The sequence below is a fragment of the Caloenas nicobarica genome, chromosome 1, assembly GCF_036013445.1.
Source record: "Caloenas nicobarica isolate bCalNic1 chromosome 1, bCalNic1.hap1, whole genome shotgun sequence".
NCBI lineage: Eukaryota > Metazoa > Chordata > Aves > Columbiformes > Columbidae > Caloenas > Caloenas nicobarica.
The window spans coordinates 64,300,061-64,321,632 of record NC_088245.1 but is presented as its reverse complement, the minus strand read 5'-3'; the positions used below and the strand labels follow the sequence as shown (position 1 = coordinate 64,321,632).

The 21,572-nt window shown below is 49.1% G+C and overlaps 1 protein-coding gene across 1 annotated transcript; it reads left to right on the top strand.

Annotated features, from left to right (window-relative positions):
• Positions 1–6,086: 6,086 nt before the first annotated feature.
• SVOPL (SVOP like) lies at positions 6,087–19,369 on the top strand. The gene is made up of 11 exons (XM_065633282.1): positions 6,087–6,158; positions 6,263–6,387; positions 7,998–8,061; positions 9,514–9,639; positions 10,694–10,822; positions 12,393–12,466; positions 14,663–14,865; positions 16,011–16,122; positions 17,251–17,332; positions 18,805–18,894; positions 19,208–19,369. The coding sequence occupies exons 1-11, from the start codon at positions 6,087–6,089 to the stop codon at positions 19,367–19,369; spliced, it is 1,239 nt and encodes a 412-aa protein (XP_065489354.1).
• The last annotated feature ends 2,203 nt before the right edge of the window (positions 19,370–21,572 follow it).

Here is a 21,572-nt window from a genome sequence, read left to right as displayed (position 1 = left end):
CAGCCTGGCCTGCCAGCACTCTGGGCTGCACCCACCACAGGGTTCAGAGGAGAGCAGCTGTTCAACCAGACACAGCTGTGACCTGACAGCTTAGGCCAGAACCTGTTTGCTTGTCCCTCATCATAAAGGAACAGAAAAGGAAAAAAACAGGTCCCCAGATTTTGCTATTTGATTCAGCGACACAGTAAAGCTTTACCTTTTCTGGCGGGCTCTCCCAGGAACCTTGTTTGGTTGCTCTTGAGCTGGTTCCACTTGGAAACGGTCCATAGCTGGTGGCCAGTATGGTGAGCTGGTGGCACCGTATTGCTGTCTCTGAGGCCACTGCTGAGAAACAGTTGTAAGCAACATCCTATGCATCCTCTTGGATGCTGACTGTAACAATCCATAACAGCAAGGTGTGTGACCCGACAAGCTAATCTGCCGTTAGCCCTTAGTGGCCTCCTCATGACTGTATATCAGTATAATGCTTTTATGGTGTCCAGCCTGGGAGTGCTGTAACTCCGTGCTTTCTGTGTTTGTGCTGTCCTCTATCTCAGCTGGGATTTTGCATCTTTCATTAGATGCTCTCAGTTGTTAATTCTCACTCTCCTGCAGCCTCCCTGATCACTGCTGGGTGGCCGTGAATGCTGCCTGGGCCAAGTCTGGCACCCCTGGAGTGAGGTCGTCAAACGAGAGGGTGTCATCAAACTGAAGATCAGTTGAGTCACAGAATCACAGAATCACAGAATCACAGAATGTTAGGGATTGGAAGGGACCTCGAAAGATCATCTAGTCCAATACCCCTGCCAGGGCAGGAACACCTAGGTGAGGTTACACAGGAAGGCGTCCAGGCGGGTTTTGAATGTCTCCAGAGAAGGAGAATCCACAACCCCCCTGGGCAGCCTGTTCCAGTGTTCCGTCACCCTCACTGAGAAGAAGTTTCTTCTCACATTTAAGTGGAACCTCTTGTGTTCCAGCTTGAACCCATTACCCCTTGTCTTACTGTTGGTTGTCACCGAGAAGAGCCTGGCTCCATCCTCGTGACACCCACCCTTTATATATTTATAAACATTGATGAGGTCACCCCTCAGTCTCCTCTTCTCCAAGCTAAAGAGACCCAGCTCCCTCAGCCTTTCCTCATAAGGGAGATGCTCCACTCCCTTCATCATCTTTGTGGCCCTGCGCTGGACTCTCTCCAGCAGTTCCCTGTCCTTCTTGAACTGAGGGGCCCAGAACTGGACACAATATTCCAGATGAGGTCTCACCAGGGCAGAGTAGAGAGGAAGGAGAACCTCTCTCGACCTACTAACCACCCCCCTTTTAATACACCCCAGGATGCCATTGGCCTTCTTGGCCACAAGGGCACAGTGCTGGCTCATGGTCATCCTGCTGTCCACCAGGACCCCCAGGTCCCTTTCCCCTACACTGCTCTCTAATAGGTCATTCCCCAACCTGTACTGGAACCTGGGGTTGTTCCTGCCCAGATGCAAGACTCTACATTTCCCCTTGTTATATTTCATTAAATTTTTCCCCGCCCAACTCTCTAGCCTGTCCAGATCTCGCTGGATGGCAGCACAGCCCTCTGGCGTGTCAGCCACTCCTCCCAGCTTGGTGTCATCAGCAAACTTGCTGATAGTACACTCAATTCCCTCATCCAAGTCATTGATGAATATATTGAACAGTATTGGTCCCAGAACTGACCCTTGAGGCACTCCACTAGATACAGGCCTCCAACCAGACTCTGCCCCATTGACCACAACTCTCTGGCTTCTCTCCTTCAGCCAGTTTGCAGTCCACCTCACTACCCGATCATCCAGTCCACAGTTCCTCAGTTTTGCTGTGAGGATGCTGTGGGAGACGGTGTCAAATGCTTTGCTGAAGTCAAGGTAGACCACATCCACTGCTCTGCCATCGTCAATCCACCTTGTTACGTCTTCATAAAAGGCTATGAGGTTGGTCAAACACGACTTCCCCTTGGTGAAGCCATGTTGACTGTCCCTGATGACCCTCTTATCCTTGATATGTCTTAAGATGGCACCAAGGATAAGGTGTTCCATCACTTTCCCAGGGATGGAGGTGAGGCTGACTGGTCTATAGTTGCCCGGGTCCTCCTTCTTGCCCTTTTTGAAGACCGGAGTGACATTTGCTTTCCTCCAGTCCCCCCACCCCGGTGTCTGTGCATGCACTCAACGGGAAACCTTGTGGGTTAAAGCAAGCAGTATACTTAATCCCTGCCCTGGGATTAAGATGAGGATAAAACCAGGGATCTGGTGCTGCAAACCAGAAATACCGGCGGAGGAAGCCAGCTCTGCCCTGTTGTAATCAGGACGCACATCTGTGTTTCTTGCTGACCTGAGAGGACAGGGATTAGCACAGTGGGGGCGTGAGGCAGGGGATCAGGTTTGCGGTGGGAAACGCTCTGTTGGCAAGGTGCGGGCTGGGCGAGGAGGTGTTGGGTGCTTGCCTCTCGCTAGCCATGCCTTCCCAGGGCAGCCGGGGTTGGGGGAGCAGCCGGGCCACCCCACTCCTTGGCACGGCTGTTCTTGCCCCCTGGCTCTGCCCCATGGGTGCTCCCGCAAGGCTGAGCCATTTCAGGGTGCAGCAGCTCTGCTGCTCATGCAACCCAGCTCCCAAGTGGTGGCAATTCCTGCCTCCAACAAGGGCAACCTGCTGCCAATCATGTCATGTTTTGGCTCTCAGAGATGCAGCACCTTTTGGCTGCCTCTGCATTTCACTCACCTCTGGGCTGGGGAAGTTGTCACACGCTTTCTTGTGTTAGCAGGTCTCCAGTCTTCCCTAAGGCAGGGCCTGGCCTTTCCATAAAAATGGTCAGTGCAATGTGATGACTGATCTCTGTCAGTTCGACTAACCTACCTTGTGAAGTTTCTATGTATTTTTCGCTAAAACCACTATGGGAAGGGACATCTCCCAGTAGCTGCCCAAAGCAAACTTGTGTTTGAGCATATCTGAGTGTTTCCACTCCAGCGCAGGTTGCTGCTTTGCTGGCTGATTGTTCAGATGGCCTCGTGACTCTCCAGAAGTTTCACAGGTAAATCCCACCTTTGCCCAGCAGTGACAGTGGACCCTAGAAGGAGCTGACATGGCCACTGCACCGAAAGAGGCGGAAAATGCTATTGGCTTGGAGGAAATCCACATGGAGAGACAAGAACCCCCAAAAGGTGGGTTTGTATTGTCAGGACTAGAAATTTGGGTCCGCCATCCTGGCACTCCAGCTACCTAAAATGTCTGTATACGGAGCCACAAGCATCAGCTTCACACCGCTCCTCTCTCATCACAGCTGCCAGGCTAGTGGCTGCTCCCTACGATGGTGGGAAGAGCTGGCTGGCTTGGTTTTTCTCAGGCCTCTGCTTTGTGTAAATATTTTATTATATTGGTAATTCAAGGATTCTTTCATTTTGGATACTTTTTTAAAAAGAAAAATATATTCTATTTCAAAAGCACTTTAAAGTGAAAAAAATGCAGAAAAGCATAAAATGAAAAGTTCTGCATTTGAAAAAAAAAAATTCCTCCTGAAATCCTGTAGTACTTTCTGTTCCATTTCAGAGGTAATGTTGATGGATTTGAGATGACTTAGCTGGGAGATAAATGGTCTGACAGAAAAATTTATACAGCTATGACTTTACCTAAATAAGAGTTTGAATGTATACACATACTGAAAGCTTTCTGCCAGATCTGTTTATAAAGTCATCCCAGTCTTGATCTTGAGATGCTTTGTTTGCTCTTGAAATGGGGTTGGAGTTGGGGGCAAGTCAGGAATAAAGGCTTAGGAGATGAAACTGACCCCAGAGCTCCTGGCTGTGCTCATCTTGCAGGGCTCAGGGCTGGGGCAGCCCCCAACTCACACCGCCCATGCCAGGAGCAGACCCATAGCCCAGGGGTGCAGAGGGACAGTGTCTCATGGCAGTTTGGGCAGGGGAAGGGAGCAGACCATTGCCCAGATGCAGTCCAAGCCATGGGTTTCTGAAGCAGCTGGGGTAACTCGAGGCAAGGCTGTCCTTCCTCCATGCCCAGCCTGCCCTCTTCCCCCCTGGCTGCTGTTTCAGCAACCCCCGACCAGGGGCTGGGCTGTGGACACACAACTGGTAGATGTTTCCAGCCTTTTTCCTGGTGTGGTCCCATAGTAACATGAAAAATGTTGACATTTCTTAAGGAGGAGGTACAATTTGACTGCTGACATGTTTTTCGTCTCTCTCTGTCTTTCCTTTTGGTGTTCAGGGCAGAAGACATTTACAGTGGAAGAGGCTGTGGAAACCATTGGGTTTGGGAAGTTCCACATCGCACTTTTCCTGATCATGGGCAGCACTGGGGTAGGTGTCTGCAGCCATCTGTGCTGACCCGAAAAAAGGCTCTTCTCATTTTCCTCATTACTGTGCAATAACAACCATAAGCACCATGAGCACGTATTGCAGCCCATTTTTTTCACACATACCTTCTCAAGCAGGATTTCTGCTTTTGTCATCTTTGGCCAAATTAGATGTTGGCCACAGGTGATTTCAGGGCAAAGCCAAGCAAGCTTTTCCTGACTGGGGCACTGTCCCACCGTGCAGCACTGGTGGGGCACATCTTCAATAGCACCTGAGGGTTTGGTTCAGTCTCTTGGCAGTATGTTGCATGCCATCCCCAGGGCACCCAAACCCTGTGCAACCTGGCATGGAAGGGCTGCCATCCTCTCACCCTTGGGTACCTGAAAAATTTGCCAGGGTCTTGGGTTAATGGTGTATCTGTTTTGGGAACTGGGGCAAAAGCCTGAGGTCAGGCTGGGGTAAAGATGTGACATAAAGATGTGATCCATGAGGATCACTGCAGCTGAGGTCTAGAAGCCTCTAGCTATGAGTAAATGATAGGCTTATTTCTTTTATTTCTTAACTGAAGTCAGCTGCTGGGGCAAGCAGCCAATGGATCAATGAAGTTATTAATAAAAAAAAATTAAAAACTTTAAAACCAAAACAAACGAACAAAAACCAAACAAACCAAAACAAATGCCAAAACTTTTAAGTTCTCCTTGAATTCTCCTCAAACAGATATAAAATGTTCCCACCTAAATGAAACTTTTTGCCCTGTTAGTGCAGAAAGGGGGACATGGAGGGGGAGAGGAGGAATTCACAATATTAACAACCTCTTCACTAGGAGCCTGGCAAGCCTGGTCATCTCTAGGTTAGATGCCAAAATTCACAGCTGGGTACCTAACCAAGAAGCTTGGTTACCAGAGATTTTTGAAGATCTTCCACTAGCACAACTGGGTAAGAGTGTCCTCTGCAAAGGATGAGTCTTTCCAGCCTTCCTAGATACACAGTATACCTAGATACCTGCTTTCTAGGTGCACCTTTCTCCCCTCTTCTCCTTGTTTCCAAGTGCTCACTTCTTCCAGATCAGGCACAGGGTTCAGACCACTATGGAGACACCATGGCTTTGCAGGGCTGTTTTGACATGGTGGGACTGCTGTGGCTGCAGGCTTTGTAGGACTGAGGGACTTCCCCCAGTGGGCTCCTTGTTGCTTCCCTTCTTGCTAACATGCACACTTGTTCCCGAAGGTGGTCGAAGCCATGGAGATCATGCTAATAGCTGTTGTGTCCCCTCTCATCCGATGTGAGTGGCAGCTTCAAGACTGGCAGGTGGCTTTAGTGACAACGGTGAGTGACTTGTATTCTCCCCATGCAGGTCATCCATCATGTGGTCATTGTCAGGGACACCACCAAAGGCTTTGCAAAGTACGTTGTTTCCCAGTGGACCAAATAAATTCCTAGGACCTCCTCTCAGGAACAAGAACAGTACCACAACTGCAGAAAACCAGAAAGTGAGCTGATGTGAGCACACATCCATGCCCAGAGCTGTAATGCCAAAACAAGCCCCTGCTTCCATATTCTTATTTTGAAGTCCTTGCCATCCAACTTCCAGCTTTGAGGACTGAAACAGTGGGTTGCTACCTGAAGGAAGTCAAGCCCTGAAAACCACCTCGCTCCTGGTTCTGGGTACTGCAGTTCATTCTGCTGCCCAGAAAGCTTTCAGCTCACCCACAGTTCAAAGAGCAGAGCTGCCTGGTGCTGCCAGGCGTGGATCCTCCACAGCTTGTGTTTAAATCCCCTTAGATGGTGTTTTTTGGCTACATGGTCTTCAGCATAGTGCTCGGGCTCCTGGCCGACAGGTATGGCCGCTGGAAGGTGAGTGAGCGCCTGGGGCTGCATGTCCTTTTCCTGAGCCCCATAGGAGCCACGCGCCGGGCTGAGCTCATGGTTTGGTGACCCCAATCTTTCCCCTTTTGCAGATTCTGCTGCTCTCATTCCTCTGGGCGGCCTATTTCTCCTTGCTGACCTCTTTTTCCCCGTCCTACATCTGGTTCGTGTTCCTGCGAGCCATGGTAGGAGGTGGCGTGGCGGGCCATGCACAAGGGTAAGGCAGGCAGAAGCCTTCACGAGGAGGTTAGTGGGGGCACCCACGGACCTGAGGGGCTGAGTTCCTGGGTTTACAGCAAGAGGTGACCTTCAGCTCATTTTGTCTGGCTCTTCTGGAGCTCCTGGTTTGCCTTGCGCTGAGCCTGGTAAACCGTGGCTGCGCTGGAGGCTGGAGGAGATGGTGGGGAAGGGGCCTCCATGGGGGCTGGAAGGGGAGATGGGAGCAAATTCCCACACCTCCTTAAACAAAATGCCGCTCTGTAATTTCACTGAATCCTGGTCAATTGGCCTAAATTGCAGTTCTCAAGGACTCCCTGGAATAGAGGGGGCAGCTGGTTTACGTTAAGCCAGTGACAGAGGGATTATTAAGCATATATATTATAAAAAGAATTAGACAGGTAACAGATGAGCAAAGGCCGCTTTCTCATAAAAAAGTCACAACTATTCTGCTTAAGTAGCAAATTCTCCTCGAACAGATGTAAAATGTTCCCACTTAAATGAAACTTTTTGCCCTGTTGGGGCAGAAAGGGGGGCATGGAGGGGGAGAGGAGAAATTCACGATATTAATAACCTCTTCACTAGGAACCTGGCAAAATAAATTATTTCTTGCAACTCTCTCAGGGAAACAAATGCAACATTTCAGCGTCTTCCACAGTTCCTCAAAGCCTGATTGCTGCCCATGCAGGAAAGCTCAAAGTCGGTCATGTTGACCCAAGAGCCCTTTACCAAAGCGAAGGACGGGAGGCAGATGGGTGCTACTGGGGGGAGACGGCACCGTGCACCTGGGCTGTGCATCCTCTGAGCACCCAGGGCTGCCTCCCTTGCAGGAGGGCCCCCATTCCCTGGCCATGGAGTCTCCTAATGAGGATGGAGGGAGATTACACATTTCATAAAACACTTCAATAGCTGAGACAGAAGGACCCAAAGTGGGTCTCTCCCCACCCCTCTTTCCAGCCAAGGAAACACAATTCACTCCTGTGAGCTTGAGAGATGCCAGTGCCAGGCCCTCCCCCCAGAGGCCATCCAATCATTTGATAAAAAGTGGAACAGACTCTTTTCTTTATTTAACAAAAAAAAGATATGATTCACTAAAAATTGTTCATTTCTACAAGCATATTCTGTGCCTTTGCTGACACCTCAGCCACCCCATAGGACCTTCCCATAGGTTTCCTGCTGCACAGACTGCAGTGTTCACCTGCCTATATCCTATAGCAGTGGCCTGGGGGTGACTTGTGCCATGTACCTCCCTTGCATGTAATTTACTGCCTGCCCAAGTAGAAGTTTTATTGAGCAGGGATCCCCCATCTCTGGGTGCTCAGTGGTGGAAGAATCATATAATCATAGAATGGTTTGGGTTGGAGGGGACCTTCAAAGCTCATCTAGTCCAACCCGCTGCCATGAGCAGGGACATCTGCAACTAGATCAGGTTGCTCAGAGCCCCGTCCAGCCCGGCCTTGAATGTCTCCAGGCATGGGGCATCGACCACCTCTCTGGGTGTCTGTCTATAGGCAGCAATGTCCAGCACTGACTGAGCTGAACTGCTATTTGATTAGTACAGAAATTCTCATTGTTGCTGTATTTCTGCATTTTTTTCCCTTTTTTTGCTAGGCTCATCATAAAAACGGAATTTTTGCCCACCAAATACCGAGGATACATGTTGCCCTTATCTCAGGTAAGAGTGAGCATATTACTGTTTCTTCTAGCCCCAAGTCCCAGGAGATTTGTCCCACTGCTGTTTGGAAGATGGGTTGCCAGCACATCAGCCTTTCTCCCAGACAATTCACACTCACCTGGGTCTGAGCGAGTGTCCGCTGCCTCCTGCACCCTGCAGCGTGGTGTCTGCAGTGTTAAAAGATGCACACAGGCAGCTGCCTGCAGAAGAGAGGCAATTTCTTCTCAAATAATGGGATGCTCTGAATATTGCCTGAGGACTTGAGTGATGACTGACATCCAGCCGCTCAGTCTCCCTGTCGGTAACTGTGCTGCTCACTCTAACGGGGTCAGTACCGATGGGCTGTCTGTCAGGCACTGGGGCTGGTGGCACCACCGGCCTCCTCCAGCCCTGGGCACGTTCCCTCCTTCTCCTTGGATCCCTGGTGATGACAAGTGGTTAATGAGGTGGTTCTCATCTGTGCCTCTCCCTGTCCCTGCTCAGGGACGGCACAGGGCTTTGCACAGGATAGGATAGTCCCAAATTAGGCTGGAGACATGCTGGGGGGGTTGTGACCACTTGCTGGGCAAAGACCACAGCAAGCGTGACTGGGGCTGTTACTTACTCCAGACTTCTGCAGTGGGAACTTTCTGCATGTGCAGATGATCTGCGGAGGCCTCACCGAGTGCACAAATTCACTATTGAACCAAAAGTGTTTGTATACGGTGTTGTTGGTGGGGTTAATTTGCTTTTCATTACTGCCTCTTTTATCCCAGTGCTTCGTTACTAAAGTATCATCAGAAACACAAAGGTTTATAAAAAAATAACAATTTTGTATTTTTCTCCAGAAATTTGTTATTTCTGCCCATAGATTACTCATGAACATGCTGTGGCTTTTAAGTATTTGTGCTTTGTGTTGGCTGAGCTCCCTTGGGTAGTCCCCTGGAAAGGGGCATGTCTCCTAATGGCAGCAAGTGAACTTTGGGGAGGAATGTACTTGCAGATCAAGAGGACAGATTCTCTGTTGGTGTATCTTGCCATTGCGTCTACTGGAGACCCACCAGCTTCGAGCAGTGGAAATCTGGTCTGTCTTTGCCTTTAGTGCTTGTAAAGCTGCTGCTTCCCCACAGAGATTTAGACAAGAGGAAACTTGACAGGCAGGAACATTAGCAGAGAAGCAACTGAAATGACAAAAGAAGTGGCTTTAAGTACAATGGTAGCCACAGCAAGTTATCTGTTTTCATCTGGAGCTAATTAAGGCTATCTTCAGCCATCCCTTCCCAAGTCCTTGTCTTTCCCTCTTTCCTTCAATCCAAGCTCAGCTTCTCAGACAGCTGTGGGATGATGGCATTTGCACCTCAGTGCTCCTTAGCACAGATCCCCACCGAGCTATGAAACCAGACCAGAAGGGAAGAAAATAAACAAATATTTTCTATGTGTTCATGTCTTAACCCCTTCCTTTCCCTTGGAAAGGTGTTTTGGTTGGCAGGGTCCTTGTTAATCATTGGCCTGGCATCAGTGGTGAACCCAACCATTGGCTGGCGGTGGCTGATCAGAATTGCCTCCATCCCCGGCATCCTTCTCATTCTGGTGTTCAAGGTAAGAAAAGCCCCTCTCCCCACTGTCCACCACACCACCAGCAACCCGACGTTTCCAGAAGCATCAAGCAAAAGACAGGCTAGCTGGGATGTGCAAAAAATCACAGTACCTTCAGTCTAGTGCTGGTCACAGCACATCCTTTTCAATCTTTACATTTCCTAGGACTGAGGGAAGGAGCTTCAGTGAAGTGTTCACACAGCAAATGGATGTTAGGGTCAACTGCAGCTTCCCCAGGTCCACTCATGTTTCTGAAATACCGATCTGACTGTGTTATTTGTGGGGAGTGATGCAGAAAATCCCTACTTACAGTGCTCGTGGGAACTGCAGATGTGAAAGCCCTTCCTGAAGCTGAATGAATGCACAAGTCCACCTGGGGTACTACCTGGGCAGTGAAATGCAAGATTGCCATGAACAGCCACTTGTATATCTTTGACATTTGGTTTCTCTGATTATTTTTGCCAGAAAGAACGGGTAGCAAAAGTTTTTAGTCCCAGAAGAAATAAAAAACATGGTCAATATACATACCTTTAAAAAAGGAGTCTTTGTCTTTCAGTGATATACATGTAATTGTTTATAATTTAATAGAGCCATAATTTAATAAAAAGGTATTTTACTTTGGGGAGAGCACCAGGTATGAGTGACATTGAAATGCTAGTGATGAGTGAGTTTGTTCCTAAATTTTTTCCACGTACCCCTTTTTTTAATGATGTTGTTGAGTCTTCCAAGATTTTCACTTGAGTAAGTGACATGTCCCTCATCTCGATTTAGAATTACAATTAATTAAGCATTGCTTTTGTTAAACCTGTGTCTTTGGCTTGGGAGCTGGACCAAGAAATGGGTTTGCCTGGCAAAGTCGGCCCCCCAGAATAGGACTTGGGGAGCTGGGACACGCAGGGGTGTCCCAAGGAATGGCTGGGGAGGAGGAGAGGCAAAAGGCTGCCCCAGCTCAGGCTGTGCTGACCTGGCTGGTCTCCTGGGCATGACGGGAAGCCGTGAATAGGGCTGCACAGCCAGAGAGATGCAGAAACACTTTCTGATGCCACTCCACTTTCAGTTCATCCCAGAGTCGGCGCGGTACAACGTCTCCACGGGAAATACAGCGGCTGCTCTGGCCACGCTGCAGAGGATCGCCAAGATGAATGGGGCAGCGATGCCTGAGGGGGTGCTGATGGAGCCTGCCAAGGTAAGCTGAGCTTGGGGCACTGCCCAGACCCTCCGTCCCGGGCAGGGCTGCTGGTATCTGGGGTTTGGGGAGTGAGCAGGACAGCCAAGCACATCTCGCTCTGCCTCTCTTCCCCTTCTCACCTGCGTTCTTTCCCAAGCAACTACTGAATGTGATGACCAAGATGTCATTTTTCTTTTGGAGAGACAGTAGTCTTGGCCCTCAAAATGGAATTGAGTTTTCTGCCTTTTTTTTTTCTTTTCACATTCTTTGTGTTCACTCAGAAAAATATTATGCTGAGAAAAGATTTGCTTCCTTTACCACAAAAAGGGCTCCCGGCAAAGCACGTTCTTCCCGGTTGCCCATCGATCCCACAGGGATGATCCCTGTGCTGTGACACCTGAGACCTGCCCCTTGGGGTCCCTCTCAGGGCTGTGGCTGGTCGGGCTGCGTGGGTCCCTGCCATGAGGTCAACCCACCGTTCCCAGTGGCTTCTCCCAGTCCCTGCCCAGGCTTGTCTGTTGGGTACCAGCACTCCAGGTCCCTGAGTGTGGAGCCATGGGCCAGCAGGAAAAGGTCAAAGCAGAAGTCATTTCAGACCTAGTGCCATTTGTACCTGCAAGCAGTGGAGCAGCTCAGGAGTTGATCATTACTCCACCAAAATGCCCAAAAGCAAGTGTGGCTGTTGTAGGGGTGGCAGGAGAGGAGCTGGGTGCCAAGAGAGGAAGACTGGACAATGTTGTCCAGGGCCTCAAAATTATTAACTAGCTCTTTTAAGTCTCTTTCCTGGACCTCTTTGCTGCTTATTCAATCCCACAGGCACCAAGCATTGTCCTTAGCAATTCATGTGAGATGGTGCTATTTTATGGGAATTAATTAGGATTAAAGCTTCCCTGAAGTTTAATTGAATTTAAGTAATGGACCTGCATTGGCTGCAGGAAGGGGTTTTGTTAGCTGTATACCCTCTCAGGCTCAACCAATAATGAGGAAAATAAAAATAAAGGTAAGCCAAACCATCCCTGTGAACTTGTCTCCCCTCGGTGGTGGGACACTGGGGTGGCTGCTGGTGCTTGGGGAGCAGGGGGGCAGGCAGGGGCCCTCAGTGCCTGCTTGTCTCTCTGCTCACTGGCATTCCAGGCCTCCCAGCAGGATGCACATGGCCACAAACTTGTTCTGCAGGCAGAGCAGAGGACGCTGGGCCCCTCTGGCTGGCACGCAGGGCAATGGGAGCCACCAGCAGCTGCAGCAGTGCTGGTCCCCACCGCAAACAGGTCCCCCTCCAGCATCATGATGGTTATGCTGGGGCCAGACTGCTGGGTGCTGGGGGTTGGTCCTGTGGGGCCAGGAGTGCTCAGGGTGTTCTGTTCTCCTCCCCTCCATCCTTTGCAGCACATCCTTCTGTGGGCATCCTTTGGGAAGAGGGGCTTTCCTCTCCGGAGGGCTGGTGGAGTGCTGTGTTGCACCATCTATCTGTGACACCAGCAGCCTGGGGTGAGGGTGCGGGGGTTGGGGCTGCTGCCGCAGAACACTCGTCCTACTGAGTGAAAAATGCCTTTTTAAAAAACTTCTGTCTCTATCAAATGATTTGCAGGAAAGGAGAGGAAGATTCAAGGACCTCATCCACCCCAAATACCTCAGAACCACTTTGCAGATATGGATCATATGGTAAAAAAAAGTTGGTTTCTAAATTTTTTTAATTATTTTTTTCCCTCTTGCTTATCAGCTCATTCTCTCAGTTGAATGTGTGCAGGGAGCAGAAGTTTCCCATTGACTCTGCCATTGCAAGGCACCCCTTCTGCCTCAGGAGGTGGCTGCAGACCCTTGGCAGCTGGAGGGGGAGTATGCAAGCGTGGGTCACTGCAGGCTTGTCCTGGTCTCCGTCCATGCCTCGGACACCCTGTGTCAGTGTTGACATAGGCAGAAAATGGCTGGACACGCAGGGTGGTGCAGGATGCCAGGAGCCCTTCCTCAGGACACGGTGCCTCAGGGGAGGTGGGGTGGGAGCCAGGCAAGAGCCGCAGAAGAGACCCCACACCTGCCCGCAGCGTGCCCAGCGATGTGCCCGTGGCTCAGCTTCCCTTCTCAGTGCAAATGTGTTGTGCTGGTTTGACTGAAAATTAGTTACTTTTCTTCATGCAGTTAGAAACCTTTCTTTTTTGTAGCTAGCACGGTCATTATTTGGACTTAGTTTAAGAACAAGAAGATAACACCTTGGGACAGAGTTGATGTTTTTAATTGCTCTGGTCTTAGAGCCAAGGATGTTCTGAGCGCTCTGCCCACAGGCGTGAGGTATCGAGGAAGGGGGGCTGAATGGGGCAGAGCTTGACTGACATCCAGACTGACCAACAAGAGTATTCCATCCCATTAGTGTCATGCTTCATATTTAAGGAGAGCTGGGATCTTTTGGTCTGTCTCTCTCGCTTCTTCACCTTCTTCGCTCTCTTTGTTGCACCTGGGATGGTTTGGGAGAGTTCTGTTTGGGACTTTCTTTAGTTCTGCCATTTGCCATTCTGCCGTTTTGCAGAGGCCTCTGGGCCTTTCTGCCTTTTTCTCTCTTCTCTCTCTGGGGTTGCCTGTTGGGACCAGGTGCTGCTGCCTGGGACTGGCTGCTTGGTGCAGATGTAGTTCATGAGGAATTGCATTGAGTATCTTTTATTTTATATTCTATTTCTATTCTCTCTATATATTTACTAGTAGTGTATTAGTATTTTGTTATTTTATTAAACTGTGTTTATCTCAATCCAAGTTTCTCCCTTCCCTTTTGATTCTCTCCCATATTTGGGGGGTGGGGAGGAGGGATGAGTGAGCAGCTGTCGTGGTTGTATTGCTAGCTCGGGTTAAACTACAACATGTTCTTCCCGAGAGGAGCACAAATGTACCACCTTTGCAGGCCAGCCAATGTATCGGTCAAATAGGGCTTCAACAGAAACTCATTAAGTGTTACTGGTGCCACAGGCTGAGGAAAATTAAGATTGAAGGGAGAGACGGGTTTCATATGCAATGTTCCTGGTAGCTGTATGCAAGGGTAATATATGTTTCATTGACTTTGCTGTCTGGAATGGAAATGTATAAATAATGGGTCCATGGAAACTCATTGACCCAAAATTTTGCTAAGTCAGGCCTTGAATTTTTTATGTTTTTTTTTTTTTCTCCTTAATTGTATGAGTGTTGTGATTTATATAGATTTTTTTTTTAAATCCTTCTTCCTCTCCTAGTCCTCCCAGGAGTCACTGGTGTGTTCTTGGGTTTGCATTCCTGCCCCCATGCCCCAAGCATCCCCCACCTCCCCAGGCAGCTTGTTTCCTAGCCCAAATTCTGCTGCTTGTTTCTGAAATTGCTGAGGGGATAAAAAAGTGAAAATTACATCTCAGCCTGGTTATGATTAGGCGTATGCTGAATTACTTGATAATGAGACAACCAGGCTGCCATCACCAATGCTGTGTTCTTGACAGCCAGCCAGGGTGCGATGTGAGCTTCTCCAGCCAGTTAATGAAAACTCCTTTTGAAAATCTCTGGGCAGAAAGAATAAGGACAAAAAACCCCCAAACCTAAACATCAACAGTTTCTTCATGCGAGCTACAAGCGTTGGGGCATGATGTTGAGACTCCCTGGTCCTCTGGGAAGAGGTGGTTTGGAAATGTCTCCACTTACTGTGTGAGGAAAGGAACTGAAGGGCTATGCTCTTCCCAGCATGACCGCATCAGGTCAACCACTGCAGAGCAAGAAACAGCACTAAGGGGCAAGAAAAAGACGAGCTATAAGCTGAAGTGGGGTCCTCCGGGGGCGAAAGGTGCATGGACGTAGGTGGCAGTGGGCCTTCCCCATCATTGCCGCCACTCACTGCAGCATTTACCCCCCCAGGCTTGGCATCGCTTTTGCTTATTACGGCGTCATCTTGGCCAGCGCCGAGTTACTGGAGCGGGACCTCGTCTGTGGCTCCGCGGCACCACCGGTGCGAGACTCCAGCCACGAGTCCGAGGAGAGCCGCAGTCCCTGCCACTGCCGTTTGTTCGGCCCCGACGCCTACCAGACCATGATCATCAGCACAGTCGGAGAGATCGCACGTAACCTCCCCTCCCTGCCCTGCCCCCCCCTTCTCGCAGCCAGCTCATACCGGCTGCAAAGCTTTCAGCTTTGCACGCATTTGGTGATGTGCCAGGGGTCCACATGTCCTCAGTGTTGCCAGGCACAAGCTCTTCAAATGAAGGTCGGGGACATAGGCCATGAGCTGGTGGTAATGGGCAAGGAAGGGCATTGCTCCCCAGGGGGATAAGTCAGCTTCAGCATAGGTCCTTCCAACAGCAGAGCCAAACACCTCCTTTGCAGCTAGTACCTACTGAAAGCCTTGGTTAAACTCCAAGGGAAATGGCTTATAACTTAGCAGAACTGAGCCTGGCTTCCCAAATTCCCCGACGTAGTATTTGGATAGTCACAAATAAGCAAGGATTGACAATAGTCAGCTTGATGCAACTGAACGCACCACGCAAGTGCCCTCCTTTCAAAGAGGGGGTGGCCTCAGGAGCAGGTCCTGTGTGAACGCTACAGCTAAGCGCCCAGGGGATCCGCAGCAAACCAAAATGCTTCCTGGTGCAGCCGGCCTGAGAGCGCTGAGGGATATCAGGACGGCCCAAAGGCTCCCACATGGCACCCTTGAGAGAACTTTGCACTGTGTGTGGGTCTCGTGTTGCAACGCTCCTGGGAGACGAATGCTCTCCCTGGTTCATATCTCAGCAACTGGGTATTGGATCCTGCAGGTGCAGCTGGGCTGGGACCACTCCAGTGATGGACTCAGGTGCCTGCTTGGCTCCCAGCTCATGGGGAGACTCCACGGGGCACAGCCTGGGCCCCAGCATTTGTGGCTGGGCTGTGGCTGGAGGGAGCAAACCCACTCAGGCCTGTGGTGCTCCCCCAGCAGGTGCCTTCCTTGCCTGGCTCAGAACCTGTGCTGGGGTCTGGTCGTAGTACAGCACGGCAATTTCAGAGGACAGGCTGCATCCTCTGAGAGGAAGGACAAACAAAACAGAGAGGGCAAATTGCACGGTTTGGGTACAGGCAGAGAATTATAGGGTTTGTGCATTTTGTAGAGCATTTGGCAGGTGCTGGGGATGCAGAGAGGTATTTTTGAGGCATGCTGCCTAAAATCTATAAAGACAGACAATCATTACAGTTCAGTCATCTAACATTTTACTGTTTTCCTTTTCGTCTCCAGTAAATCCTTTGAACATTCTTGGCATCAATTTCCTCGGAAGACGCCTGAGCCTGTGTATCACCATGGGATGTACGGCGCTATTCTTTCTTCTCCTTAATATCTGCGTCTCGAGGTAGTCTCGCTCAGCGTGCGGGTGTTGTTGGGGGGGGGTGCCATGCTGTGGGCAGAGGGCAGAATAACTGTTGTATACTCAGGTCACCACTCAGGCCAGTTAATTCTCGTAGACCTGAAAAAACCCCTCTGAGTTGTTCCCTGCCCTTCCTATGAAAGCTGCGGCAGATGCTGTGGTCCAGGGGTGTGCAGAGCAACCCCCTGGTATTACTGAGCCCACCTGGCTTCCCCTAAGTACACAACTAACTGCTTTCTAGTGCTGTCTGGAAAATGAAAAGTAATGTGAACAACATCCACCAGAAAGAAGTAATATTTTTCTTTCAGTCTCTTTTTTCCACCTTTCTTTCATTTTTGGCAATGCTACATGTCTCCTCTAACCTGCAGAGTTGGGCACTTCAAGAGGAGCTCAAGGCATGAAAGGAAAGCCTGCCATGTCTGTAATTATCAGGTTCATCTGTGAGGATGTGTAAGAAAGATCCCTCTCAAGCTGGCAGAGCTAATGGTTACAGAAAATTAGGATGGCTTCTAGCCCAAGTTTCCTCCAACGTCACTGGTAGCCCAAGGGCCACTTGCCAGTGACGTGCACCTCTGTTGCTTGTCCTGTGGCCGCTGGCCCTGGAGACTGGCTGAAACGCCTGGGAGCTGGGGTGGGAGCCTGCACGTAGTCGTTAAGCTAAATGAGCCCCTGTCAGGGAGCTTACAGTTCTTCATTAAGGCACCAACCTCTGTATTGCTATTGTTGTTATTTTCAGTTTTCCTTGAAATGGAGCCTGGCCAGCACATTTGCTTGCGACAGTTTTATAGAGGAACAGAAAGCAAGGGTTAGGCTGAAAGTCAGACTTGACCATAATGCTGAGGGCACCAGCTGAGCCACCACTGTCCTGTTCAGATCATCCCCTCCAGCCCCTAAATCTGGTCTAAAGGAAACCTCACATGCAACAGCCTGTTATCAAACATGCCTTACCAATGGACTAAAGAGAGATTATACTTGTCAGCAATCAACTTTTCCATATGCTTTCCCTTACGTTAAGCTGGTAAAAGCCCCAGCACAATGAATATATGAGGTTGTGTCTCCGGTGATCACTGTTCCGTGGTACTAACTCTTTGCTCCCCACGGCTTCCTCTCTAGCGCAGGCACGATTGGGTTTCTCTTCATGCTGCGCGCCTTGGTTTCAGCCAACTTCAACACCATCTACATTTACACAGCAGAGGTGGGTTCTCCTGAAAGTATGTTAACCTGTTCTGGGGCATGAAACCCATTTATTTGCCTGTACCCAGCAATGTTGCCTCATTTATTGACTAGTTAGTCAACTTTCTTGAACTATGGCTCTCTGGCTTCCTTACCACACTCTTTTCCTATCTAAGATGAGAGAATAAATCAGATAAATAGTTGGAGATGACAAGAGCAGGTGTAAGAGGAGTCACCTGTTGGTCAGCTACCACAGAAAATGTTATTTTTTGAGGATGGTGTGTACCACCATCTTCCAAATCTCATGATCTTTCCCCTCCCCAAACCCTGCAAAGTTAGAAAATAGGCTACCACTGAAAGGAACCTTTTCCACCACTAAAGGGACCGATGTATTGTATGAGGTAGCATATGATTTTTTTTCACTTAATGGAAATTGTTGTGTTCAGTCCACAAATAATTTAAATCCTTCAGAGAGTTTGCCCTGCACACAACTCTGGAGCCATGAGTCCTGTGGGTTAAGTAGGCAGCATTGGGTTTTTTCGTTGTTGAGTTAAATGTATTGCCTTCCAGACTGAGTAAAGTGATAAAAAGCAAACAGAAGCAGCTTCCCCTGGGTTCACCTGCTACTTTTTTTAATAGCACACTATATTTAAGCATGCACCAGCCTTGATTAAATACTAACCTTTTAATACTCCTGAATTAGATGCTGCTGATGGTCAGACTATTGCTGCAACAGCAATATCATAAATCCATATTACTTACAATTTAATCACTGATCAAAACCAAACTTGGAAATTCCCTTTCTGGCCACAGGCCTGGACTCTTCTTGAACTAGGTTACCTCCATTGGCTTGGCCTAGTGAAATATTTAAACAAAGGCTCATATAACTATACCTCCTAAAATCTATTGATATTGAACAGGACTTAAGCAAAACACACGCTTAAGTGTTTTATCAGCATAGGTGTTTGGGAGATGTGAAAAAGAAAATACACACAGCACATTCTTCCAAGCCTGGAGCTTTCTTATTGGGCTCCATTTTTCTTTTCCCTCCTGCTATAAAGTGCTGTTGATACAAATAAATAGGCAGCCTTGAAGGCTGCAGACAATATCCTTTCTTTCTGCTTTCCAGATGCAGGGCCCAGCAATATAAATTCAATTCTTCCATTATCACCCAGCCTATCCTCTGTGACTTTGATGCGAGCTGCCCAGCACAGCTGGGAAAAAGGTGGTGGTCATAACAAACAGCAGGGGAGTCACATCCAGCTTCGATTTACTTGCCCTAATACTTTACTTGGGGCAAAATAGGTCAGGTTGGTAATGGCACAAATGAGACCCAAAGGAGCCTTTCTTTCCAGATCTTATCGCTCTAGCTGCCCTTGATAATGTAATGGGCCTCTCTGAAGAAAATCTTTTTTTAAAAAAAAGGAAAAATAAGGACACACATCACAGATCGTTCTTGAGATAATGAGATTACTTTCTGGCCTTTTTTTTAAGGTTTATCCCACCACAATGCGAGCCCTGGGGATGGGAACAAGTGGGTCATTGTGCCGTGTTGGAGCTATGGTGGCCCCATTTATATCACAAGTAAGATTATCACATGCTTGATTATGTTGGTAAACATTGTATTTGATTTCTCCTCAACTCATTAGTTCTTTATCTGATGTTTACACAGAGTACTTATGTGGTCTTTGCCAGATGCAGATCTGCAAAAATCTTTTCCCAGAGCTTAGCTTAGTATTTGTTACTTTCTGAAAGCTCTTAGATTCACAAGATATTGTTTTTCTACTGTTGAGTCTTTCAGGTGTTTGTGACCCTTTGTCCATCCTTTAATTCCCAGCTAACTGCCAGCCCCCCCAATACCACTGAGCTGATGTTTGAACTGTTCTTTTGCCTGCAGGTTCTTATAAATGCTTCTTTCATTGGGGCCCTGTGTCTTTTCTCATCAGTGTGCATCGTGTGTGCCATCTCTGCGTTCACACTGCCCATCGAGACCAAGGGCAGGGCACTGCAGGTTTGTGTCACCCCTCCAGGAGCTCCCCTGTATCCAAATGCTATTTAGAAACTAGTAGACTATGATTCAGCCAGAATCAGTGAACTGCTGGGCAAACTCAAGTGGAAGAGGAGAGTTTACAGATCATGGAAGGAGGGGCTGGCCACTTGGGAAGAATATAAGGCTGTTGTCAGAGGATGTAGGGAGGCAACTAGGAAAGCTAAGGCCTCCTTAGAGTTAAACCTGGCAAGAGGGGTCAAGGACAACAGGAAGAGCTTCTTCAAATACATGGCAGATAAAACTAACACCAGAGGCAATGTAGGCCCACTGATGAATGGGGTGGGTACCCTGGTGACAGAAGATACAGAGAAGGCAGAGTTACTGAATGCCTTCTTTGTCTCTGTCTACTCTGCCGGAGGCTGTCCTGAGGAGCCCCGTACCCCTGAGGCCCCAGAGGAAGGCAGGGCAATGGAGGAGTTTGCCTCAGTTGATGAGGACTGGGTTAGGGACCAGTTAAGCAATCTGGACATCCATAAATCCATGGGTCCAGATGGGATGCACCCGTGGGTGCTGAGGGAGCTGGCTGAAGTCATTGCTGGACCGCTCTCCATCATCTTTGCCAAGTTGTGGGAAACAGGAGAGGTGCCTGAGGACTGGAAGAAAGCAAATGTCACTCCAGTCTTCAAAAAGGGCAAGAAGGAGGACCCGGGTAACTATAGACCGGTCAGCCTCACCTCCATCCCTGGAAAGGTGATGGAACAACTTATCCTTGGTGCCATCTTAAGACATATCAAGGATAAGAGGGCATTAGGGGCAGTCAACATGGCTTCACCAAGGGGAAGTCATGCTTGACCAACCTCATAGCCTTTTGTGAGGACATAACCAGGTGGATAGATGATGGCAAAGCAGTGGATGTGATCTTTGATTTCAGTAAAGCATTTGACACAGTCTCCCACAGCATCCTCACAGCTAAACCGAGGAAGTGTGGAGTGGATGATCGGGTAGTGAGGTGGACTGCAAACTGGCTGAAGGAAAGAAGCCAGAGAGTCGTGGTCAATGGGGCAGAGTCTAGTTGGAGGCCTGTATCTAGTGGAGTGCCTCAAGGGTCAGTTCTGGGATCAGTATTATTCAATATATTCATCAACAATTTGGATGAGGGAATTCAGTATACTATCAGCAAGTTTGCTGATGACACCAAGCTGGGAGGAGTGGCTGACACGCCAGAAGGCCGTGCTGCCATCCAGCAAGACAGGCTGGAAACGAAATGTAACAAGGGCAAGCGTAGAGTCTTACATCTGGGCAGGAACAACCCCAGGTTCCAGTATAGGTTGGGCAGTGACCTATTAGAGAGCAGTGTAGGGGAAAGGGACCTGGGGGTCCTGGTGGACAGCAGGATGACCATGAGCCAGCACTGTGCCCTTGTGGCCAAGAAGGCCAATGGCATCCTGGGGTGGATTAGAAGGGGGGTGGTTAGTAGGTCGAGAGAGGTTCTCCTTCCCCTCTACTCTGCCCTGGTGAGACCTCATCTGGAATATTGTGTCCAGTTCTGGGCCCCTCAGTTCCAGAAGGACAGGGAACTGCTGGAGAGAGTCCAGCGCAGGGCCACAAAGATGATGAAGGGAGTGGAGCATCTCCCTTATGAGGAAAGGCTGAGGGAGCTGGTTCTCTTTAGCTTGGAGAAGAGGAGACTGAGGGGTGACCTCATCAATGTTTATAAATATATAAAGGGTGAGTGTCACGAGGATGGAGCCAGGCTACAAACTGGATGGAGCCGGGTACAAACTGGAACACAGGAGGTTCCACTTAAATATGAGAAGAAACTTCTTCACAGTGAGGGTAACGGAGCACTGGAACAGGCTGCCCAGGGGGGTTGTGGAGTCTCTTTCTCTGGAGACATGCAAAACCCGCCTGGACACCTTCCTGTGTAACCTCACCTAGGTGTTCCTGCTCTGGCAGGGGGATTGGACTAGATGATCTTTTGAGGGCCCTTCCAATCCCTCACATTCTGTGATTCTGTGAATCTAACCCAAACTGTCCTGAGGGTTCATAAGCCAAAATGAAGCCTGACAGGCAAGCATAGGACTGTGCTGTTGCAGCAGCTCAAAGCACTGTCGCCCCAGTTGCCTAAAGCTGATTTGTCATAAAACAAACCAGAAGATCTGCCCTCGCCCCAGTAACTCATCATGCAAGCGTGCTGGCTTCAGCTAGCACAAGCCCCTCTGTGCTAGTACAGAATCACAGAATCATTTTGCTTGGAAGAGACCCTCAGGAT